The sequence below is a fragment of the Macaca thibetana genome, chromosome 1 (genome assembly GCF_024542745.1).
Source record: "Macaca thibetana thibetana isolate TM-01 chromosome 1, ASM2454274v1, whole genome shotgun sequence".
NCBI classification, from domain to species: Eukaryota; Metazoa; Chordata; class Mammalia; order Primates; family Cercopithecidae; genus Macaca; species Macaca thibetana.
In genome coordinates this window covers 216,355,699-216,380,655 of record NC_065578.1, presented here as the reverse complement: position 1 = coordinate 216,380,655, position 24,957 = coordinate 216,355,699, and the positions used below count along the sequence as shown (strand labels likewise).

Here is a 24,957-nt window from a genome sequence, read left to right as displayed (position 1 = left end):
TTAAGGTGTATTTAAAAATCTGCCTCAAACTCAGATTTCACAAATATCATTGCTTAAGATGAGATTATATTTTAAAACTTGGTCAATTTATGTCAAATTAAAGAAAATGTTGGTATCTAATAGTACAAGTAACATGGACGTGACAAAAATCAGAAGTGAAGGGTGGCTAGGTGCGGTGGCTTACACACGTAATCTCAGTGCTTTGGGAGGCCAAAGGCAGTAGGGTGGCTTGAGTCCAGGAGTTCGAGGCTGCAGTGAGCTATGATCATGCCACCGCACTCCAGCCTGGGAGGAGACAGAGAGAGAGAAAAAAGAAGTAAAGTGTATTAGTTCATTCTCGAATTGCTGTAAAGAACTACCCAAGACTGGGTAATGTATAAAGAAAAAAGGTTTAATTGACTCACAGTCCCACAGGCTGTACAGGAAGCATGGCTGGGGAAGCCTCAGGAAATTTACAATCACGGCAGAGGGTGAAGGGGAAGCAGCACCTGTTATAAGGCTGGAGAAAGGGGAAGAGGGAGCAGGTGAAGGGGCTACACACCTTTAAACAACCAGATCTCGAGAGAACTCACTATCACAGGAACAGCAAGGGGGAAACCACTCCCATGATCCCATCACCTCCGGCCAGAACCCTCCTCCAACATGGAGGATTACAATTCAACGTGAGATTTGGGTCGGGGCACAAATCCAAACCATCTCATAATGTATAACTGAAAAACATTCAGGAAATACTGGATTAATTAATATATTAATCCATTCAAGACATCCATCTCCATGTCGAAGAGAGCTGTGTCCCAGAACTCTTTTTTTAAACCTAAATAATTTGGCTCAATTAACGAACAAGTACCTTGGAATTTACAGGTGAAAGAAAGCACAATAAGAAAAGTAGTAGGTTGGTGCAAAAGTAATTGCTGTTTTGCCATTAAAAGTAAAGGCAAAAACCACAATTAATATTACACCAACCTGATACTATATCAGAGAAATGCTTGCAAGTTAAGTAGCACAGACCAAGAGCAATTAAATCTGATTCCAAAATACCTCCAACATTTCCTGAAATTAGACAGGTCTACGGGGCCAATTTGCAAATAAAGAGAAGCGCTGAATTAACCTGTCCTAACGTTTTTCAGTGTATAACAACCTCCTTATATTATTTGGCATATGTAACTGACATATTAACCATGAACTTATCCAAGTATTCAAGTTCATCCATAGCTCTTTCCTAAGTAAAATGCTGTCATGATTCTTTTTTTTTTTTTTTTTTTTTTTTTTTTTTTTTTTTTTTTTTGAGACGGAGTCTCGCTCTGTCACCCAGGCTGGAGTGCAGTGGCCAGATCTCAGCTCACTGCAAGCTCCGCCTCCCGGGTTCACACCATTCTCCTGCCTCAGCCTCTCGAGTAGCTGGGACTACAGACGCCTGCCACCTCGCCCGGCTAAGTTTTTGTATTTTTAGTAGAGACGGGGTTTCACTGTGTTAGCCAGGATGGTCTCGATCTCCTGACCTCGTGATCCACCCGTCTCGGCCTCCCAAAGTGCTGGGATTACAGGCTTGAGCCACCTCGCCCGGCCCTGCTGTCATGATTCTATCTTTAGGCAACCTTATTCCCTGCAGCACCAACTGGTCTTCCATCTGGGAGGGCAGCAGAAATTTCTTTTTACATTTTTTTCATTATTTATTTATTTTATTGAGACAGGAGTTTCACTATGTTGCCCTGGCTGGTCTCGAACTCCTGGGCTCAAGCGATCCTCCTGCCTTAGCCTCCCAAAGTGCTGGGATTACAGGTGTGCTCCATCATGCCCAGCTTAGAAATTTGACTCTTACTTTCATATGCAATTTCCTTGCCTTACCTCAAGTATCTAAAGCATGTTTTTTGTTGTTTGTTTTTTTTGTTGTTGTTGTTTTCAGAGACAAGAGTTTTGCTCTGGTTGTCCAGGCTGGAGTGCAATGGCACAATCTTGACTCACTGCAACCTCCGCCTCCCGGGTTCAAGCCATTCTCAGCCTCGGCCTCCCGAGTAGCTGGGATTACAGGCGTGCGCCACCACACCCAGCTACTTTTTGTATTATTAGTAAAGATGGGGTTTCTCCATGTTGGTAAGGCTGCTCTCAAACTCCTAACCTCAGATGATCCACCCATCTCCGCCTCTCAAAGTGCTGAGATTACAGGCGTGAGCCACTGCGCCTGACCAGCATGTGGTCTTTCTTTTTTTTTTTTTTTTTTTGAGACGGAGTCTCGCTCTGTCGCCCAGGCTGGAGTACAGTGGCCGGATCTCAGCTCACTGCAAGCTCCGCCTCCCAGGTTCACGCCATTCTCCTGCCTCAGCCACCCGAGTAGCTGGGACTATAGGCGCCCGCCACCTTGCCCGGCTAATTTTTTTGTATTTTTTAGTAGAGACGGGGTTTCACCGTGTTAGCCAGGATGGTCTCGATCTCCTGACCTCGTGATCCGCCCGTCTCGGCCTCCCAAAGTGCTGAGATTACAGGCGTGAGCCACCGCGCCCAGCCCATGTGGTCTTTCTTTAATCCCCATGTGGACCATATAAGTGCAGAAAGAATAATGCGTCTTATTCATCCTTATAAGCCATATACCTTTTTTCTTTCCTTTTTTTTTTTTTTTTTTTTTTTACACGTACCAGTCATCTTTTATTTGGAGGTTAATTCCCATTAGGACATGAAAGGATTCAGCAACGATTGAGATTGTGTTCCTCACGGAGGGGCTCGGGCCAAGGTCATGGGGTCGGGGGGTGGTGCAGAGCGTGTCCTCTTCAGTGGTATTTGCGGAGCCGCTCGTGCTTGAGATGCTTGTAGGAAATGCAGTAGTTGAAGAGCACGTAGCATGCCAGCACCATGGTAATCCCCGAGATGCTCCCCTTCCTCACGTTAACGTACTTGTTGTAGTACCGGTAGTAACCTCTTCGAAATGCTCCCAGAATGCCACTAGGGCTAAAGTCCCGCATCAAGATCCAGCTTGGCAGCTCCCCCAGTTTGACCTCCAGAAGTTTCTTGTCCTTCACTGGTACGACTGACGCCATCTTGGAGTCCTGGTGTCCGCTGTGCCTCCATATACCTTTTTTCAATGTCTGAAACAAATACTTGCTGAGCCCAAAATTTAGGTAACTTAATTATGAATAAAGCATGATCCACTTCTGCCAAACATACACTTAAGATATCAGTCATTTGCAAGTTTCATATGTTCAGTTTTCTGGATTTTTCCGTGTCCTAACCATAAGAAGTCAGAAGGCAAAGAATTTGGAGCATATGTCTCAGTTCCGCTACATAAGTTATAATGTAGTGCTCTACCCCTCAGTTCTTTTAGAGAGTGGACAGAAGGCACCACACGTAAACAATTATTTCTGTGGTATGCAAAGCTGTCATTGTGATACCTGCTATTTGATGCAATGTCCTGTATTCAAAGATTCCTTTACTAATCTCCTGTTTAAGTTTGGGCAGTCTTCATTGATGTATGCTGACTGTTTCTTTGTCAGAAAGTAAAACCTTTTTTTTTTTTTTTTCTTAGCTCCTAGGAAAATCAGTCCTCAATTACAGTAATCCGCTTATCTCAAGTATTTAGTCATCTGTTGCCTCTGTTACTTTTAGAAAATGGTAATAGCTAATGTTTAGAATTCTATGTGCTAGGATCATAGCTAGCATATAGGACTTTAAGAGTCACAATGACTCTATGAATTGTATACTATGACATTTTAGGACACCATGACCTGGAGAAGTGAGACTTCCTGTCCAAAGACCCACAGTTAGTATAGACCAAACACAAGTAGCCTGACTCCAAAACCTGCACTGCTAACCACTCTCCTGTGTTTTTATCCTCAATTATTTTATTTCACACGGTGTTTTACAAATATATTTCAAGCTTTTTTTTCTTTTTAAAAAGGAGAAAGTTATTGATCCTAAATTATCAGTTGTGTCATAAGTCTTTCTCTATGTTTGTTGTTGTTGTTGTTATTTTTGTGTTTTGTTTTCTTTTGAGACAGAGTCAGTCTCGCTTTGTCCACCAGGCTGGAGTGCAGTGGCGCCATCTCAGCTCACTGCAATCTCTCATTCCCGGGTTCAAGCAATTCTCCTGCCTCAACCTCCTGAATAGCTGGGATTACAGGCATGTGCCACCACACCTGGCTAGTTTTTTGTATTTTTAGTAGAGACGGGATTTCACCATGTTGGCCAGGATGGTCTTGAACTCCTGACCTTAGATGATTCACCTGCCTCAGCCTCCCAAAGTGCTGGGATTACAGGCGTGAGCCACCGCCCCCGGCCTGTTTGAACTCCTGACCTTAGATGTCTTTGCTGGTTTGTTTTTGTTTCTTTTGTTTGTTTGTTTTTTTGAGATGGAATCTTACTCTGTTTCCCAGGCTGGAGTGCAGTAGCACGATCTTAGCTCACTGCAAACTCCACCTCCTGGGTTCCAGCAATTCTCCCACCTCAGCCTCCAGAGTAACTAGGATTAGTTACTTGCCACCACGCCCGGCTAATTTTTTGTATTTTTAGTAGAGATGGGGTTTCGCCATGTTAGCCAGGCTGATCTCGAACTCCTGACCTGAAGTGATCCGCCCACCTCGGCCTCCCAAAGTGCTGGGATTAAAAGCGTGAGCCACCGCGCCCAGCCTGTTTTGGTGTTTTTAAAAATATGGAATGCTTCATGAATTCACGTGTCATCCTCGCTCAGGGACCATGCTGATCTGCTCTGTATCATTCTTCTTTTATATGTGTAATGGATCTGCTTTTATGTTAGTATCTTACAGAAAGGTTTATTTGATGTGATGTGCCATTGCTCCAGTTTATAATACACATCCCTCAGTCATTCTCTTCTTGACATACATGGAATAAGATTATGTGATTTAAGGATATACATTTCATGGCTTCCTCCCTAAATAGTCACACCCACAGCTGAAGTACCCACCCTAGCAACTGAGAGAAGAGTAATTGTGTGCTCTAAACAACAGTTTAAAAGTAGGAGGCTGAGGGAGAACCTAAGCTCCATGCCTTTTCCTGAGTCCTTGGCACAGTGATTGGAGTTTTATCTGGCATACCAGCTCCCGGGGTTTCAAGTGACAGAATGGTAGCATTAACCCAGCTTTCTAAGGCTGCCGCTGTAAACTGACTGGGCACAGAGGGGATACGGCTTCTGCCCCCGTCCTTTCTAGTTATCTACCGGTCTAGCCATCTGTGTATCTGCACCCCAAATATTGTAAACATTAACCATCCTCTCTCTTACACCTAAAAATGTTAAGGAACCATATATTGTTGTAGTGTATCTAGTATGCGCTAATAAGTACCAAAACCTCAAAATTAATAGGTTTGTAAATGGTGCTATTGCAGATAAATAGAATGTGTCATCTTAGTTTATTTGCATGCATATATATATGCATGTATGCATATATATGTGTTGTGTGTGTGTTTTCTGCTATGGAGAATAGAACAAACCTGAAATGGAGGTTGGAGAATTTTACCCACATGTAGAATCAGTGTGTGCCTGTACTTCCTTTTCTCTGTTGCAACCACTGTCAACTGCTTTCCATGACTTAGTATCTTAGATTGAATTTCTGCTCCTGCTATGTTTAGAATCTATTTTTAACTTGGCCAACTGATTTACTATGGAGCATGTGAGCGCTGCTATTTTAAAATATATAATAGTTGTCCCCAGAACCCACTCTATAGAAACCCTCTATGGAAAAACCACTGTGGGCCTGTCCCATTCCATGGCACATTTTCCAGAATGTATGATTTTAAAACAAAATCAGCATTTACTGAGTTCCTAATGTATATCAGGCAACAGGCTGTGTGCTTATTTATGTTTTCTTAGTTAATCCTCAAAGCAATCCTGTGTTGGTAGAGATTTCTTGCCTTACCAAGCACTTTGTAACCCTGCATGTAAGTATGAAGCTGTGTACTGAGCGCAAAGATTGGGGGTATTCACGCCAATCCATCCCGAATTCAGATCCTATCTTTGCCACTTGTTAGCTACGTGAACTTCAGCAAGTTACCCCACCTCTCTGAGTCTCAGCTTTTTCATTTGTAAAATAAGAACAATAATACTTCCTTGCAGATTGTTATGAAGAAATGTTGACGGAGTTGATGTAGCATATTATGCAGTTCTACGGGGTCCGGCACAAGCAGCAACACAGGAAAAAGGAGTTACTGCTATTCTTTTTTTTATTATTATTCTGAGTTTTTTTCATGTCCTGGAAAAGAAAAAAAAAAAAAATGGGAAGAGTTTGGAAGATGCAGGTTAAAGTAATATGTAGTTAAAGCGTCACTACACTGCTGCTAGAACTCTTTGACCTGGGCAGTTTCCATTTGAGCAGCTGGAAGCTGCAGTAGTCCAGTGTGACTTTTGAACAACTGCCAGGCCTTTCAGTTGGGGCCTTTCGCCTCTGGGAGTCTTCAGACATCTGGAGGAACTTCATGAGTAATCCCTGGTTATTGTTTAACAGAATATTAGCTTTGAACAGGTGTGTCTTTGCCTGCTGGGTCTCTGCACAACTTATGAAGAAGCAACTCGTCATACACCTACAGGGCAAATTCTTGGTTCTTGGATCTGCATCCAGCTGGGGCCGGGTTAAAACCACGTGTGATGATTTCAGAATCCCTACAGCGCTCTCTAGGAGACCAGCTGCGTGCTTTCCGGATCAAAGGCCCAAGGAGCTTTTCTGGATGGTCTTGAGGTGATGTCTTGTGACTTTGAGTTTTCCCTGAATGCCAACCAATACAACAGGTTTGGTCTACCTCCTCTGCTCAAGTGGCTCTTTCAGTTTGGTTTTCTTTACTGCCTGCTATGGAACTGTTACATTAGGAGACATTGATACAGTTTCTTCAGTTTAAAGGCAGGAGTTAGGAAACCTTGGCTACTGAGGTTGATGTGGAAGGAGGAGGCGGTCTTATATTGGCTGGGAACCTACTACAGTGCCAGGAACTTCACAAGGGAGGTAATACCATTGCACCGGGTCAGTTGAGGAAAGTTTTCTCTGAACACAACTATATTTGCTTAGCATCAAATCTCATATGTAGCTTATTTCTGTTTTCTTTTCTCTTTCTTTTCCTTCCTTCCTTCCCTCCTTCCTTCCTTCTTTCCTTCTCCCTTCCTCCCTTTTTCTCCTTCCTTCCTTCCTTCTCCTCCCTTCCTCCCTTTCTAGTCTTTCTTTCTCTCTTTCTCTGTTTCTTTCTTTCTTCTTTGTTTCTCTTTCTTTCTCTCTTTCTTTCTTTCTTCTTTCCTTTTTAAGACAGGGTCTCACTCTGTCACCCAGGCTGGAGTGCAGTGGCACAGTCATGGCTCACTGCAGCCTGTATCTCCCACACTCAAGTGACCCTCCCACCTCAGCCTCCCGTGTAGCTGGGACTACAGGCTCATTCCACCACACCCAGCTAACTTTATGTGTATTTTTTGTAGGATGAGGACTCACTATGTTGTCCAGGCTGGTCTCAAACCCCTGGGCTCAAGCGATCCACCCACCTCAGCCTCTCAATGTGCTGGGATTACAGGCCTGAGCCACCACGCCAGGCCTTTCATATGTAGTTTAAAAGCAAATTGTTTTCTATGACTATGACAAGAAATAAATCATTTTCTTCTGGTTAACGGAACAAAGTGAAAAGAAATTCTTTTTTTTTTTTTTTTTTTTTTTTTTTTTTGAGACAGAGTCTCACTCTGTTGTCTAGGCTGGAGTGCAATGGTGTGATCTCAGCTCACTGCAACCTCCACCTCCCAGGTTTAAGCAATTCTCCCACCTCAGCCTCCCAAGTAGCTGGGGTTACAGGTGTGCACCACCACACCCAGCTAATTTTTGGTTTTTTTTCGAGACAGAGTCTCGCTCTGTCACCCAGGCTGGAGTGCAATGGTGTGATCTCAGCTCACCACAACCTCCACCTCCTGAGTTCAAGCAATTCTCCTGCCTCAGCCTCCCAAGTAGCTGGGATTACAGGCATGTGCCACCATGCCCAGCTAATTTTGTATTTTTAATAGAGATGGGGTTTCTCCATGCTGGTCAGGCTGGTCTCAAACTCGTAACCTCAGGTGATCCGCCCACCTCGGCCTCCCAAAGTGCTGGGATTATAGGTGTGAGCCACTGCACCTGGCCCAAAGTGGAAAGAAATTCTGAGCCATCATCCATTGAGTGTCTATTGATAATCTATGTCTCCTGGCTGGTGTGCAGTGGCTTATGCCTATAATGCCAACAATTTTGGAGGCTGAAGCAGACAGATTGTTTGAGCCCGAGTTCAAGACCAGCTTAGGCAACATGGCAAAACCCTGTCTCTACTAAAAATACCAAAAATTAGCCAGATGTGGTGGCACACACCTGCAGTCCCAGCTACTTAGGGGACTGAGATGGGAGGGTCGCTTTTTTTTTGTTTTTAGACAAGGTCTCACTCTGTCACTCAAGCTGGAGTACAGTGGCACAATTATAGCAAACTGCAACATCAAACTCCTGGGCTCAAGCGGTCCTCTTGCCTCAGCCTCCTGAGTAACTAGGAGTACAGGTGCGTGCCACCATGCCTGGCTAATTTTTGTATTTTTAGTAGAGACAGGGTCTCCCTGTGTTGCCCAGGTTGGTCTCAAATTGCTGGCCTCACGTGATCCTCCCACCTCAGCCTCCCAAAGTGTTGGCATTATATAGGCATGACCCACTGTGCCCAGCTGAAATTTTTAACATCTCTCTCATGCACAATCTTGTCTAGAAAACTCTTGTTTTGTTTGCCTTAAATAGTCAAGGTTTATGTAAATTGTTGATTGTTCATATACAATTTTGTCAGCAACAATCAAATATACAATCACAAAGCTTATACAGTTACCCTATATTCTGAAAAAACTATTCTGAAAAAATAGATTTGGAATTTTAATATCTAAATCTAGCTTACCGGCCAGGCATGGTGGCTCACGCCTGTAATCTCAGCACTTTGGGAGGCCAAGGCAGGCAGATCACCTGAGGTCAGGAGTTCAAGACCACCCTGGCCAACTTGGTGAAACCCCATCTCTACTAAAAATACAAAAATTAGCTGGGTGTGGTAGTGGCACCTGTAATCCCAGCTATTCAGGAGGCTGAGGCAGGAGAATCACCTGAACCCAGGTGGCAGAGGTAGCAGTGAGCCGAGGCTGCGCCGCTGCACTCCAGCCTGTGCAACAGGGCAAGACTCTTTCTCAAAACCAATCAATCAATCAATCAATCAATCTAGCTTACTATCTTGTTCATTGTATCTTAAAAGTGTCTGTGTTTAAAATTTTGGTGTTCTTGGTAAAATATTTGCAATGAATTGGGCATCTTTGTAGAAACAGTTTAGTTTTCATTTGAATATCCAGCAGGCAGAGATTAGAAATTATTATTAAGTAAATCTATTTTAATGTGGTTCATTTAACTGACTTAATCCATATATTATCAGACTTGAATGGGACTTTTCAGGGAATTTCGTTTGCCTTCTTTGTATTTAAGGCTTTCAGATTTATAGAAGTAAACTCAGTGAAAAGGCTAGTATTGTTTAAAATTATTTTTTCACTACTTAAAAAGATTAACTATTTTTTTCAATCAGTGGCTCACACCTGTAATCCCAGCACTTTGGGAGGCCAAGGTGGGCGGGTCACAAGGTCAGGAGTTCGAGACCAGACTGGCCAATATGGTGAAACCCTGTCTCTACTAAAAATATGAAACTTAGTTGAGCGTGGTGGCAGGCGCCTGTAATCCCAGCTACTCGGGAGGCTGAGGCAGGAGAATTGCTTGAACCCGAGAGGCAGAGGTTGCAGTGAGCCAAGATTGCACCACTGCACTCCAGCCTGGGTGACAGAACGAGACTCTGTCTCAAAAAAATAAAAAATAAATAATAATAATATATGCGCATAGTACAAAATTCAAAAGTACAACAGCTATATAGTAAAAAGGCAGCCTGCCTCCCTTCTTCCCCCCCCCCACCTGATATCCCTCTCTAGATAGAGTTGTCAACTTTTTATTTCTCTCAACTTTTTAAAAACCAGATGCAAATATTTAAGTTCTTCGAGCAGGGTCTTGTTACCTTCCTTTTAGAATAACAACAACAACAACAAAAATAGCATAGCATAGCATCATTCCAGAATCCTGTACAAGGTGTTTATTTTACATATGAAGCACAGAGAAAATAAAATTTGCTTAGTTTTCACTGAGCCTTGGGAAAGTCTTCTGTTGCATATTAGTGCAACAATGATAGTAAGCTATCATTATATGTAACTACAATGACCGTATGTTGTATATTTTAAATAAATAGAAAACAAGTTTCATTGAAATTAAAGATAATAAAATAGTCTTAATATGTGATAATCATTTTTGTATATACTATTTATCTGATTTGCAAATTCTTGAATTAAAGCTTCTCATGAATTTATATAGGAATTGAAAAAAATCTAATTTCCCCTGACTGGAAATCAATCCTGCTTTTCTAATTTTTTTTACATGCAAGTTCAAAAAGTAGTATGTACTATCTGTGCTCCCAGAGGCTGACCTGAAATAAAAGGAAAAAAAAAGTAGTATGTACCAGACGTTTTAAGTATATTATGTCTAATTCTCATAACAACCTTGCAAGATTGGGTTTGTTGCCCTCTTTGGAGATGAGGAACCTGAGGCTCTGAGAACTGAAGTGACTTGCCACAGGTTCACAGCAAGAAGTGCAAAGCTGGGATGTACATCTAGTTCAAACCCACTGGTCCATAATGTTGTTAGAAACACAGAATCTACTAGTCTGGAAAAAGGTGGGATGCTTGACAGTGTGGATCTCACTTCATCAAGGCATGTGCCGAAAGCCTGAGGACATGTTCCTGAACAAAATGGAGTCAGGGATGCTAGAGGAAAATAGGTTAGGTGAAGTGATAATAGGTAAAATAACCATGTTCTCATGTTCTCTAAAGAGCTCATTAGCAGCCAACGTATTTCTGGGAGTAGGTGCAATAGGGCTCTGTCCTTGGCCCTGTTCTGATCAACGTCTTATTAATGCTTGAGATCAGAGCAGTGAGTATAATATGGTAGGACTTATAAATAACTATTGAACAAATTAATGAATTAATAAGGATATTTGAGTTGTGCTGATCATATCTTTAGTTTATTTTATTTTGACACAAAGCCTCGCTCTGTCACCCAGGCTGGAGTGCAGTGGCATGATCTCAGTTCACTGCAACCTCTGCCTCCTGAGTTCAAGCGATTCTTGTGCCTCAACCTCCTGAGTGGCTGGGACTATAGGCGCGTGCCACCACCATGCCAGGCTAATTTTTGTATTTTTAGTAGAGATGGGGTTTCACCATGTTGACCAGGCTGGTCTCGAACTCCCAACCTCAGGTGATCTGCCTGCTTTGGCCTCCCAAAATTCTGGGATTACATGTATGTGCCATCGCACCTGGCCAGATTTTTCACTGTTAAGTTGAGTTTCTTGTATATTCTGCATATTAGTCTCTTGTCAGATGAATAGTTTATAAATATTTTATTCCATTCAACAGGTTATCTCTTCATTCTGTTGATTGTTTTCTGTGCTGTGCAGAAGCCTTTGAGTTTAATATAGTCCCATTTGTCTATTTTTGTTTTAGTTGCCTCTGCTTTTGAAGTCTTAGCCACAAAATACTTGCCTAGACCAATGTCCTGGAGTGTTTCCTGTATGTTTTCTTCTAGTAGTTCTATAGTTTTGGGCCTTACATTTAAGTCTTTAATCCATCTTGAGTTGATTGTTGTATACGGTGAGAGACAGAGGTCTACTTTCATTCTTTTGCCTATGGCTGTTCAGTTTTCCCAGCACTATTTATTGAAGAGGGTGTCCTTTCCTCAGTGTATGTTATTGGCACCTTTGTCATAAATTAGTTGACTATAAATATGTACATTTATTTCTGGGTTCTCTATTCTGTTCCATTGGTCTATGTGTCTATTTTTATACCAGTACAATGCTGTTTGGGTTATTGTAGCCTTGTAATATGTTTAGAAGTCAGATAGTGTAATGCCTCCAGCTTTGTTCTTTTTGCTCAAGATTGCTTTGGCTATTCAGGCTCCTTTTTGGTTTCATATGAATTTTAGGGTTGTTTTTCTTTCTGTGAAGAATGTCACTGGTATTTTGGTAGATTCATTAAGCTGTAGATTGCTTTGGGTAGTTTGGCCATTTTAACAATATCAATTCTTCCAATCCATGAGCATAGGATGTCTTTCCCTTTGTTCGTGTCCTCGTTAATTTCTTTCATCAGTGTTTTGTAGTTTTCCCTGTAGATAGCTTTCACCTTCTTGGTTAAATTTGTTTGTAGGGTTTTTGTGTGTACATAGTCACTGTAAATGGAATTGCCTTCTTGATTTCTATTTCAGCCAGTTCTTCATTGGTGTATAGAAACACTACTGATTTTTGTATCCTGATACTTTAATTAATTTGTCTACTAGTTCTAAGAGTTTTGTGGTGGAGTCTAGGTTTTTCTATTTTTTTTTCTTTGTATAAGGAGTCTGATACCATATAGATTTTTCTAAATATAAGCATATCATCTGCAAAGAGGGACAATTCTTTTCCAATTTGGATGCCTTTTATTCCTTTCTCTTGCCTGATTTCTCTTGCTAGGATTTCCAGTACTATGTTGAATACGAGTGGTGGAAGCGTAAATCCGTCTTACAACCTTTTAATATAGTACTGTTAAGGTAGGCACAGTTTGTTTCTGTCGCTTGTGATAAAAAAAAAAAAAAAAAAAAACAAGAAAGATACGTATCTACTTGTTCTTTAGGGCACATTGTATATTCAGCGAGGTTCTTGGCTTATGATATCTGCTTGGACAATGACAAAAATAGGTAATCAATGCTGGCTAACATTAGCAAGGAGGAGAAGAAAGTTGAAGCTAGTGGCTGGACACTAGGGCTATTTTTATTCCCTATTATTGTGAGTTTTTGAGAGAGATTCCAAATACTTCCTGAACTAATCCAACATTGCTTGCATTTTGTAGAGAGTTCTATACTAACGTCTATACTACCTACGAACTATTCTTGCCAAAGAAATTGAAGCTGAATCTAATCAAGCTTCTAAAGCTTTCATTTACAGAAAATGGTGGAGAATGTAAAGGAGGAACAAGTTAAATGACACCAGGAGGGAGCAAACAAGCAAATCTAGGATGTGAGGTATTTTATACAACAACTAAACCAGTATCTTCCATAAGACAATGACATTTTTAAAATAAGTAGGACCCCATGAATATATACACCTAATATGTACCCACAAAAATTAAAAATAAAAAAAAAATTAAATGAGTTGGAAGAAGAGGACTCAAAATCAAAAGAAACTTGAGATATTGTAACAGCCAAATGTGATATGTACATTCTGATTCAAACATACCAATTGTGACATACAAAGAAGAGTACATTTACAAGTAACAATGCAAAAAGAAAATTTCTCTAAAACCCATTGTTGATACAGTGCCATTGAGCACTTTGATGTTAAATAATATGATTTTCATGTAATAGTCATAAAAACATATCCTGCAAAATAGAACACAGTAATTTAAGATGTGTGAGTTCTAATTATGATTATTGTTCTGTGAACTTGAACAAATTACATAATACACTCAGCTATAAAATGGAAAGACCAATACCTCATTAAATGGTTACTCAAAGGACCTAATAGAAGTTATGGTAAAGAACATGCTAGGCATAAGTGCTATAAAGCTACAACTTTCAAATAATAGTCCAATAGTGTAGTGCACAACCTCTGAGGTAGCCCTCGATGATCTTCTCCTACTGAGATTCCCAACCTTATGTAACTCCCTTCCCTTGAGTATGATGTCACTTCAGAAATTAGGTTACAAAAAGGGGCCAGGCCTGTAATCCTGTAATCCTAGCACTTCGGGAGGCCAAGGCAGGCGGATCACCTAAGGTCAGGAGTTCGAGACCAGCCTGGCCAACATGGTGAGATCTGGTCTCTACTAAAAATACAAAAATTGGCCAAGCATGGTGGTGGGCACCTGTAATTCCAACTACTCAGGAGGCTGAGGCATAATAATCTCTTGAACCAGGGAGGTGGAGGTTGCAGTGAGCTGAGATGGCACCACTGCACTGCAGCCTGGGTGACAGAGCGAGACTCAGTCTCAAAAATAAAATAAAATAAAATAAAAATACAAAAATTAGCCAGGTGAGTTGTGGCCGGGCACAGTGGCTCACACCTGTAATCCTAATGCATTGGGAGGCCGAGGCAGGTGATCACAAGGTCAGGAGTTCAAGATCATCCTGGCCAACAGGGTGAAACCCCATCTCTACTAAAAATACAAAAAATTAGCCGGGTGTGGTGGCAGGCACCTATAGTCCCAGCTACTCAGAAGGCTGAGGCATGAGAATCTCTTGAACCCGGGAGTCAGAGGTTGCAGTGAGCGGAGATCAGGCCACTGCATTCCAGCCTGGGCGACAGAGCAAGACTCTGTCTAAAAAGAAAAAAAAAAAAAAAAAAAAAAAAAAAAGAAAGAAGAAATTAGGTTACAAAAAGATTAGGATTCAAGGTTAAGTTACCAGCAAAGTGAATGAAAAAAGTCATCAGTCTATCCCTACCTCTACATAGATTTTGCCTAAAATAATCTCAGATCACGATCTTGAACTGTTGACTGTGGGAGCTGGATGATGGATAACTGAAAGGATCATTGTATGTTTCACTGGACTATTTTTAAAATCTTAACCATGCTTTTGTTTGAGACGGAGTTTCGCTCTTGTTGTGAAACAACTCCAGAACTCTTTCACCTTGCAGAACTGAAACTCAATACCCATTAACCAACAGCTCTCCTTTTCCCTTCCCATAGCTCCAGGTAACCACCATTCCACTTTCTGTTTTTATGAGCTTGACTCCTCCAGGAACCTCATATAGATGGAATCTACAGTATTTGTCCCCAAGGTTCTTCTGTGTTATAGACTGTGACAGGATTTTCTTCCTTTTTAAGGCTGCATAGTATTCTATCATGTATATATACCAAATTTTGTTTATCTATTCATTCCTTGATGGACATTTGGGTTGCATCCACCTATTGTGAGTAATGCTGTCATGAACATTGGTTTGCAGATATCTGTTTGAGAGCCTTCTTTTATTTCTTTTGGATATGTACTCAGAAGTAAGGTTGCTGGGTCATATGGCAATGGTACTTTTAATTTTTTGAGAAACCATCATGCTGTTTTTCATGGCAATCATACCATTTTGCTATCCTGTCAGCCATTCACAAGGTTTCCAATGTCTCCACATCCCCACCAACATTTGTTATCTTCTGGGGTTTTTTTGGGTGGGAGTGTTGGGGGTAATAGTAGCTATCCTAATGGGTGTTAGGTGGTATCTCCTTGAGGTTTTGATTTGTATTTCTCTAATGATTAATGATGTTAGGTATCTTTTCATGTACCTGTTGGCCATGTGTATGTCATCTGTGGAAAAATGTCTGTACAACTCCCCCCCTGCCCATTTTTTATAGTTTTTTTATCTTGTTTTCATTAAACTTTTTATCTATTTTAATTTGTTTGTTTTTTTTTACATAGACAGGGTCTTGCAATATTCCTCAGGCTGACCTTGAATTCCCAGACTTAAGTGATCCTCCCAATTCAACCTCTTGAGTAGGTGTTGACTACAGGCGTGCACCACTGTGCCTAGCTTTTTGCCCATTTTTAAATAGGATTATTTGAAATTTTGTTGTTAAGTTGTAGAAATTACTTACATATTAAATAATTGTGGATATTGTAGATATTAACCTCTTACCAAATATATGATTTGCAAACATTTTCTTCCATTTTGTAGGTTGCCTTTTTGCTCTGTTGATTGTCTTTTGATGCACACAAGTTTTCAAGTTTGAGGTAGTCTCATTTGTCTATTTTCTTTCTTTCTCTCTCTCTTTCTTTCTTTCTTTCTTTCTCTCTTTCTTTCTTTAAGAAAGGCAGACTGCCACATGCAGCACCTCATTTGGATGTGTCTGAAGTCTTGGAAGCTTGACTACCCTACGTTCTCCTACAAGTGGACCTTGAGAGCTTGTTTGAAAGTTCTAGCAGGAGACTGCAGCTACTCATATACCCTCAACCGGGGACCAGTCCTCCTCTATCTGGATGGTTGTCCTCTTAAACCAAACGTACAGCTTCGGGAGGAATGCATATGGGGCAGCGAGGGAGGAAGGGGACACGTGCCTAGTCCGCCAGATCAGCCACATCAACCCTGGCACTCAATGGGGTGACAGGCGCCGCAGCCAGATTACCCTCACATCCATATTTTTCTTTTTTTAAACTGTACTTCTGGGGTTGTATACGAGAAGTTATTGTATATGGCAAATCGTTTTTCCCCTGTGTTTTCTTCAAGTTGTTTGAAAGTTTGAGATTAATTTTTAGCTAATCTAATGTAGCATAAAATAAGGGTCTAACTTAATTTTTTTGCATGTGGATATCCAGTTTTTCTAGCACTATTTGTTGAACAAACTGTCCTTTCTTTATCAAATGGTCTTGGCCCCCTTGTTGAAGATTATTTGGCTATGCCATAATTTATCTCTGGGCTCTCTATGCTACTCCACTGGTCTGTGTGTTTGTATCTATACCAATAGCACACTGTTTGAATTACTGTAGATTCGTAATGTGTTTTGAAATCAGGATGCTTGAGTCTTACAAATTTGTTCTTCTTCTTCAAAATTGTTTTGACTTTTTGGGGTCTCTTGAGATTCCATATGAATTTTAGGATCTATTTTTCTATTTCTGCAACAAACACCATTGATATTTTGATAGGGATTGTGTTCAATCTGCAAATGGCTTCATGTAGTGTTGACATCTTAACAATATTAAGTCTTCCAATTTATGCACACAGAACGTCTTTTTATTTATGTGTGCCTTCTTTAATTTCCTTCAACAGCGCTTTGTACTGTTTAGTGTGCAAGTCATTCACCTCCTTGGTTAGGTAAATTCCTAAGTATTTATTATTTATTTATTTTTAGAAGGAGTTTTGCTCTTGTCGCCCAGGCTGGAGTGGAGTGGGGCGATCTTGGCTCACTGCAACCTCTGCCTCCTGGGTTCAAACGATTCACCTGCCTTAGCCTCCCTAGTAGCTGGGATTACAGGCATGCGCCAGCACGCCTGGCTAATTTTTGTATAGAAGGGGTTTCGCCATGTTGGTTATGCTGGTCTCAAACTCCTGACCTCAGGTGATCTGCCTGCCTTGGTGTCCCAAAGTGCTGGGATTACAGATGTTAGCCACTGCACCCGGCCAATTCCTATTTTATTCTTTTTGATGTCATCATAAATGAAATTGTTTTCTTAATTTATTTTCCTAACTGTTCGTTGTTCATGTATAGAAACATTCCATTAAAAAAAAAACAGGAGGCCAGGCACGGTGGCTCACGCCTGTAATCCCAGCACTTTGGGAGGCCGAGGCAGGCGGATCACGAGCTCAGGAGATCGAGACCACAGTGAAATCCTGTCTCTACCAAAAATACAAAAAAATTAACCAGGCGAGGTGGTGTGCACCTGTAGTCCCAGCTACTCGGGAGGCTGAGGCAGGCGAATCACGTGAACCCGGGAGGCAGAGGTTGCAGTGAGCAGAGATTGCGCCACTGCACTCCCGCCTGGGTGACAGAGTGACACTCCGGCTCAAAAACAAAAAACAAAAAACAAAAACAAAAAACAGCAATACAACTTTTCTGTTCAGAAATTTTCATATTCCTGCATTTTGTTCTTTACCGATGCCCCAGAGGAATTGTTTTATGGGCTTGATGTCCGTTTGGAATAAAGGAAGAATTCTGTGGAAATCAGAATGTAAGTAACATACACATTTGCTTAAAAGGTTGAACAGACTCGCAAGTACCCCATATATCTACAGTTAGAGGCGTGAATGGGATCATTCATAACTCACAAGAGACTTGTTTGCATTGCACCAACAGCAGAGAAATTTGGGGGCTGGCTGAGGGGCCCTCTGTGATTACCCAGATCCTTGAAAGGAAATATTAGGTGCCTACATCAGTTGGGACTCTTTTCCTTACACTTGGCAGAAAACCCTTCATAAACTACCTCAAGAGGAAACGAGGATGCGCATAATGGCAACGTCCTGGGGAACTGGATTTGGACTTAGCTTGATCCAGAGTGGAAATAAAGTTAGACACCGCGCCCGGCCTTCATTTTTGTGTTTTAATTTTGTGTTTTTGTTTTTTAGTATTTTAACCCCAACAGGGTTTCACCATGTTAACTAGGCTGGTCTCGAGCTCAGGTGATGTACCCATCTCGGCCTCCCAAAGTGCTGGGATGACAGGCGTGAGCCACCGCGCCCAGCCAGATTTTAGAATTTGGTGACTACTGAGTGGAGGGGAATTACAGGAGAGAGGCAGGTACATCCCCAGTGCAGAAGTGAAAGCCTTTTGGTTGCTTCATTTGGCTGCACCAAGCGCGGGCCTGTAGGCCTGTGTCGTCCAACGTCTAAACATGGCCATTGAATACTTAACATTTAGCTGTTCCAAATTGAGACGTAAGCATAGAATACACACTGGATCTTGAAGACTAGTACAAAAGAAATAAGTAAAATACCTTATTAATCATTTTTTATATTGATGACATGTGTGTGTGTGTGTGTGTGTGTGTGTGTGTGTGTGTGTGTGTGTGTTTTGAGACAGGGGCTCGGCCAGGCGCGGTGGCTCATGCCTGTAATCCTAGCACTTTGGGAGGCCGAGGTGGGCAGATCACGAGGTCAGGAGATCGAGACCATCCCGGCTAACACAGTGAAACCCTGTCTCTACTAAAAAAAATACAAAATATTAGCTGGACATGGTGGCGGGTGCCTGTAGTCCCAGCTACTTGGGAGGCTGAGGCAAGAGAATGGCATGAACCTGGGAGGTGGAGCTTGCAGTGAGCTGAGATCGCGGCACAGCACTCCAGACTGGGCGACAGAGCGAGACTCCGTCTCAAAAAAAAAAAAAAAAATTAGAGACAAGGTCGCACTCTGTCACCCAGGTTGGAATACAATGGCACAATCACAGCTCACTGCAGCCTCTGCCTTCCCAACTCAAGCCATCCTCCCACCTCAGCCTCGTAAGTAGCTGGAACTATAGGTGCACACCATCATGCCCAGCTTATTTTTGTATTTTTTGTACAGACAGGGTCTCTGTATGTTGGCCAGGATGGTCTTGAACTCCTGGCCTCAAAGGATCTGCCCCCTTGCCCTCCCACAGTGCTGGGATTTCAGGCGTAGACCTCCACGCCTGGTCAGCTACATGTTGAAATGATCATATTTTCATCTTTCTTTTAACTTTTTATGATGTCACTACCAATATTGGTTTAATTACATATGTGACTTGCATTCTATCTCTATTAGGCAGCACTTTGTCTAGGACTGAGTTTCCCGGAAAACCCCGCTCCCCCTCCCTCTGCTCTGGCAGTCTTGGGAGGTGCTTCGAACTGCTTGAAAATGTGATGTGTGGGGAGAGGGGAACCTGCCCACCCCAGCTCTCTGGGTGATTGACAGGTCAGTCCCCTTCCTGGGAATTTGCCCAGCATGACCTGGAGTCAATCCCCTTCCTGCCCAGCTCCCACCATTCCTGACTGGACCCCTTCAGCCGCTGTTGCCTGGGACGTCACAGAGCAGGCGTCCCTAGAAGCTCTCTCGGGACCCACGGGGGCAGCCCCAGGACATGAACATGTTCAGAGTGGTAGAGTGATAGAATGGAATTTTATTTATTTATTTATTATTATTATTATTACACATGAACATGTTCAGAGTGGTAGAGTTATAGAATGGAATTTTATTTATTTATTTATTATTATTATTATTACACATGAACATGTTCAGAGTGGTAGAGTGATAGAATGGAATTTTATTTATTTTTTATTATTATTATTATTACACATGAACATGTTCAGAGTGGTAGAGTGATAGAATGGAATTTTATTTATTATTTATTATTATTATTATTACTTTTTTTTTTTTTTTTGGACGGAGTCTCACTCTGTCGCCCAGGCTGGAGTGTAGTGGTGCAGTCTCGGCTCACTGCAACCTCCGCCTCCCAGGTTCAAGCAATTCTCCTGCCTCAGCCTCTCGAGTAGCTGGGATTACAGGCGTGCGCCACCACACCCAGCTAATTTTTTTGTATTTTTAATAGAGGGGGGTTTAGCCATGCTGGCCAGGCTGATCTCACACTCCAGACCTCAGGTGATCCACCCGCTTCAGCCTCCCAAAGTGCTGGGATTATAGGCGTGAGCCACTGTGCCCAGCCTAGAATGGAATTTAATTAATATTGTCATAGGACGGTAAATACTGCAATCCCAAATTCATACATTTCTAGCTAGATTTTTTTCTTCCCCCACACCCCCCCCCCAACTTTTTGGCCACGGGTATTTGGAATACAAGGATTGGACCAGACCTTAAGGTGACTGTTAGGAATCTGCCTCAGGCCACGTGCAGTGACTTGAATCTATGATCTCAGCTACTTGGGAGGCTGAGGCAGAGGCCAGGAGTTCGAGACCAGCCTGAGCAACATAGCAAGACCCCTATCTCCAAAATAAAAAATAAGTTAAAACAAAAGGGGGATCTGTTTGAGCCCGAATCTACCCCTGCGCCAACCTACCTGGGATATCCAGGGCTTCCACAGAGACCACTCAGCCTCCAAGCAGCTGAGACAACCAAAGTGCACGCTACGTTTTCCATGCTAGCTTTATACTGCATTACTCGCTCTTCATGTAATTATTTGATATGCGATTTAAAGTACTTTTCTAGGTATATGCATTCTGACCTCCCATCTGACTAAGGAGCTTACCGTCTTCCTTACTCTTAGACTATTCCGGAGTGTTCTGGCACAGTGGACACTGGATTGCTATTGACTATCAGTGGAACCTATTATCGGACTCCCCTGGAAACAGGTCTTGGCCACCAGTATGTGCCATTCCACTCTATAACTTCCAGGTCATTTACTGGGCACAAGACCATCATGACCACTCTAGCTAGCATGCAAAACACAGGAGGCAATATCTGATCATGAGTGGATCATTGCTCTTCATATCTGATAAAAACAACAATCTGGCCGGGCGCGGTGGCTCACGCCTGTAATCCCAGAACTTTGGGAGGCTGAGGCGGGTTGATCACGAGGTCAGGAGATCGAGACCAGCCTGGCCAACATGGTGAAACCTTATCTCTACTAAAAATACAAAAATTAGCTGGGCGTGGTGGTACATGCCTATAGTCCCAGCTTCTCGGGAGGCTGAGGCAGGAGAATCGCTTGAACCCTGGAGGCGGAGGTTGCAGTGAGCCAAGATTGTACCACTCCACTCCAGCCTGGCAACATAGCGAGACTTGGTCTCAAAAATAATAATAATATTATTAAATAAAATAACATAAAATAAAATCTATATGAGAATGTCATGGCGAACAAGGCATGTTTACCTGGCAGTACATGGATGTCAGATCCCCGCCCTGGACTCCAGTACTGTCTGGTTGACCTGCCTTCTGATGATATGTTTCTATCCCTCACATGAGCTGTTGGAGGAGAAGTACTTTTCCTTTCATCTAAGTTGGCTTGGATCTCCATCTGAAATGTCTTTCACATACAAATGGCCAAAAAGTACATGAAAAAAATGCTCACCATCATCAGGGAAATGCAAATCAAAACCATAATGAAATACCCTCCTATACCAGTCAGAATGGCTACTACTATTATTATTATTGTTTTTTGTTTTTTGAGATGGAGGCTTGATCTGTCACCAGGCAGTGGTGCAATCTCGGTTCACTGAAACCTCCACCTCCCTGTTCAAGTGAATCTCCTGCCTCAGCCTCCCGAGTAGCTGGGACTATGGGCGTGCGCCACCATGCCCAGCTAATTTTTATATTTTTAGTAGAGATAGGGTTTCACTATGTTGGCCAGGATAGTCTCTATCTCTTGACCTTGTGATCTGCCTGCCGTGGCCTCCCAAAGTGCTGGGATTACAGGCATAAGCCACCACGCCCAGTCCAGAACAATTATTGTTAAAAAGTAAAAACATCATCAACAACAACAACAAACAACAGATACTGGCAAGGCTGCAAAGAAAAGGGAACACTTCTACACTGTTGGTGGGAATGTAAATTAGTTCAGCCACTGTGGAAAGCAGTTTGGAGATATCGCAAAGATTTTAATAAGATTGGCCAGGTGTGGTGGCTCATGCCTATAATCCCAGCACTTTGGGAGGCCAAGGTGGGAGGATCACCTGAGGTAAGGAGTTCGAGACCAGCCTGGCCAACATGGTGAAACCCCTCTCTACTAAAAATACAAAAATTAGCTGGGTGTGGTGGCACATGGCTGTAATCCCAGCTACTCGGAAGGCTGAGGCAGGAGAATTGCTTGAACCTGGGAGGCGGAGGTTGCAGTGAGCCGAGATTGCACCACTGCACTCCATCCTGGGTGACAGAGTAAGACTCCATATCAAAAAGAAAAAGAAAACAAGAAAGCTAGAGAATTCGGTTGATGCCAGATTGCAAAATGCTCTGTATCTCATACTGAATTTCGAACGTTATCTACAGATTATAGACAACATCTATAGATTATAGAACTGGGGAGTGACTCAGTCATACCTATGATTCAGAAAGATGACAGGAAGTGGTGGAGAAGCTGGATTCAAGTGGGCAAGACTAAAGGTGGGGTGACTAGTGGGAGGCTGGCTCTTTAGTGAGGGCCAGACAGTAGAGGGCTGCAGTGGTGGGGATGAAGAATAGGAGATTTATATTTGAAAGACATTTGATTTGATTTGATTATAATCTCAACATTTATTTTAGCTTCAGGGGTACATGTGTAGGTTTTTTACCTGGGTATATTGTGTGATGCTGAGGTTTGGGGTATGACTGATCCTGTCACTCAGGTACTAAGCACTGTTCCCAATAGGTGATGTCTAACCCTTGCCCCAATCCCTCCATCCCTCCCAATTCCAGTGGTCCTCAATGTCTAGTGTTGCCATCTTTATGTCCATGTGTATTCAACATTTAGCTCCCACTTATAAGTGAGAACATGTGGTTTTTGGATTTCTATTCCTGCATTAATTTGCCTAGGAACTAATGGCCTCCAGCTGCATCTATGTTGCTGCAAAAGACATGATTTCGTTCTGTCTTTATGGCTGCGCAGTAGTCCATGGTGTATATTTACCACATTTTCTTTAACCAATCTGCCTCTGATGGGCACCTAGGTTGATTCTGTGTCTGCTATGGTGAAAAGTTCTGCAATTAACCTATGAGTGCAGGTGTCTTTATGGTAGAACAATTTATTTTCTTTTGGATATATACCCAGTAATGGGATTGCTGGGTTGAATGGTGGTTCTACCTTAAGTTCTTTTTTTTTTGTTTTGGGACAGAAAGTGCCCTATAATCCCAGCTACACAGGAGGCTGAGGCAGAAGAATTGCTTGAACCTGGGAGGCGGAGGTTGCAGTGAGCTGAGATCACACCAATGCACTTCAGCCTGGGTGACAGAGTAAGACTCTGTCTCAAAACAGAAGAAGAAGAAAAAGCTTGATGACTGCCGATTGCTGATTTTGCAGCAGGGTCACACACAGGTGAGGAGAGACTCAGAGAGAAAGCGATTCTTGAGCTTGGGTCCCTGAAGAATGAGTAGGATTCTTGCTGGATAGAAAAGCCACGTGCTCTGGTGGAATCCATCTCTCATAAGCCTAGAACCTCAATCCTAAATTCAGAGACTTTGGACTGTTTGCTGCTTAACAGTGAGAGTGCTGCGAAGACAAGTAACAACGAACACTTATTTCATGTGAACTGCATGTCTGGCAATGTATTAACGCATTTAAACTTCACAACAACCTTGGGAAATAAGACACTATTATGATCCCCATTTTAAAGGTGAAGAACCTGTAGAGGTTAAATTAATTGCCCCTGGTTACGTAGCAAGTAAGTGGTAAATTAATACCCAGGATTGTGGCTACAGCTCTTAACTGCTGACATGAAGCCTCTGAAATGAGCGTTTATAAGAAAGTTCTCTTTGTGAATTGCAATGCGCTGCACAAGTGTTATTATATTATGCAAGGAAAAAGGCTTTTCAGGTTAAGAGGACAGTATGAGAAAATCTACAAGATTTTAAAGCATTCAGGAATTCCTTTTTGCTAAGGATTTTTGGGGGAAGGAGGGTGGAGGCAGAGCAGGCATATCACTAGGCAGAAAGCTAGAAAATTGGGTATGGTGGCTCATGTCTGTAATCCCAGCACTTTGGGAAGCCAAAGTGTGCACCACCACGCCTGGCTAATTTTTGTATTTTCAGTAGAGAGGGAATTTCACCATGTTGGCCAGGCTGGTCTCGAACTTCTGACCTCAAGTGATGCACCTGCCTCAGTCTCCCAAAATGCTGGGATTACAGACGTGTGCCATTGCGCCCAACCTCAACGTGCTTAATTGAAGATGTCATTGATTGTAAGGTGAACCATTGTTTTGTGTATCATTAAGGAAAAAACTTGTCAATAATTGTGAGACCCGGCACAGTGGCTCACGCCTGTAATCCCAGCACTGTGAGAGGCTGAGACAGGCAGAACGCTCGAGCCCAAGAGTTCGAGACCAGCCTGGGCAACATGGCGAAGCCTCGTCCCTACTAAAAATACAAAAAATTAGCTGAGCACAGTGGCGTGCACCTGTAGTCCCAGCTACTGGGGAGGCTGAGGTGAGAGGATTGCCTGAGTCCTCGAGGTAGAGGTTGCAGTGAGCCGAGATCGTTCCACTGCACTCCAGCCTGGGTGACAGAGTGAGGCCCTGTCTCAAAATGAATAATAATAATAATAATTGTGAGACATCATCTATTGTAAGATGCATCTGGATTTCAGAGACAACAATTAGAATAGTGCAACAAGGTCATCCTTCCCTTAACTGGGTGTGGGTGGCAGGCTGTGAATATCTCTAACAAGCACACGTTGTACTACATCATAGTTGGTTGTTACCGGGGTTGCTTTCCCTGGTAGATACCAGTGACTTAAGAAAGGGAATATATCTAACTTCCTTTGCTATTTCAGTGCTTACCACTGTGCTTGGCGCAAGATAGATATTCAATACCAATTTGCTTCATGTA

The 24,957-nt window shown here is 42.4% G+C and overlaps 2 protein-coding genes and 1 pseudogene across 2 annotated transcripts in view; all 3 read right to left on the bottom strand.

Moving 5' to 3' along the window:
- EFCAB2 (EF-hand calcium binding domain 2) overlaps positions 1–24,957 on the bottom strand; it is a 483,350-nt gene that overhangs the window by 144,841 nt on the left and 313,552 nt on the right. The window lies entirely within an intron of this gene.
- On the bottom strand, positions 2,628–3,060 carry LOC126951225 (ATP synthase subunit f, mitochondrial-like). Its single transcript, XM_050785201.1, has one exon. The coding sequence runs from the start codon at positions 3,027–3,029 to the stop codon at positions 2,763–2,765; it is 267 nt and encodes an 88-aa protein (XP_050641158.1). The 5' UTR covers positions 3,030–3,060; the 3' UTR covers positions 2,628–2,762.
- Positions 4,631–4,730, bottom strand: LOC126944800 (uncharacterized; annotated as a pseudogene).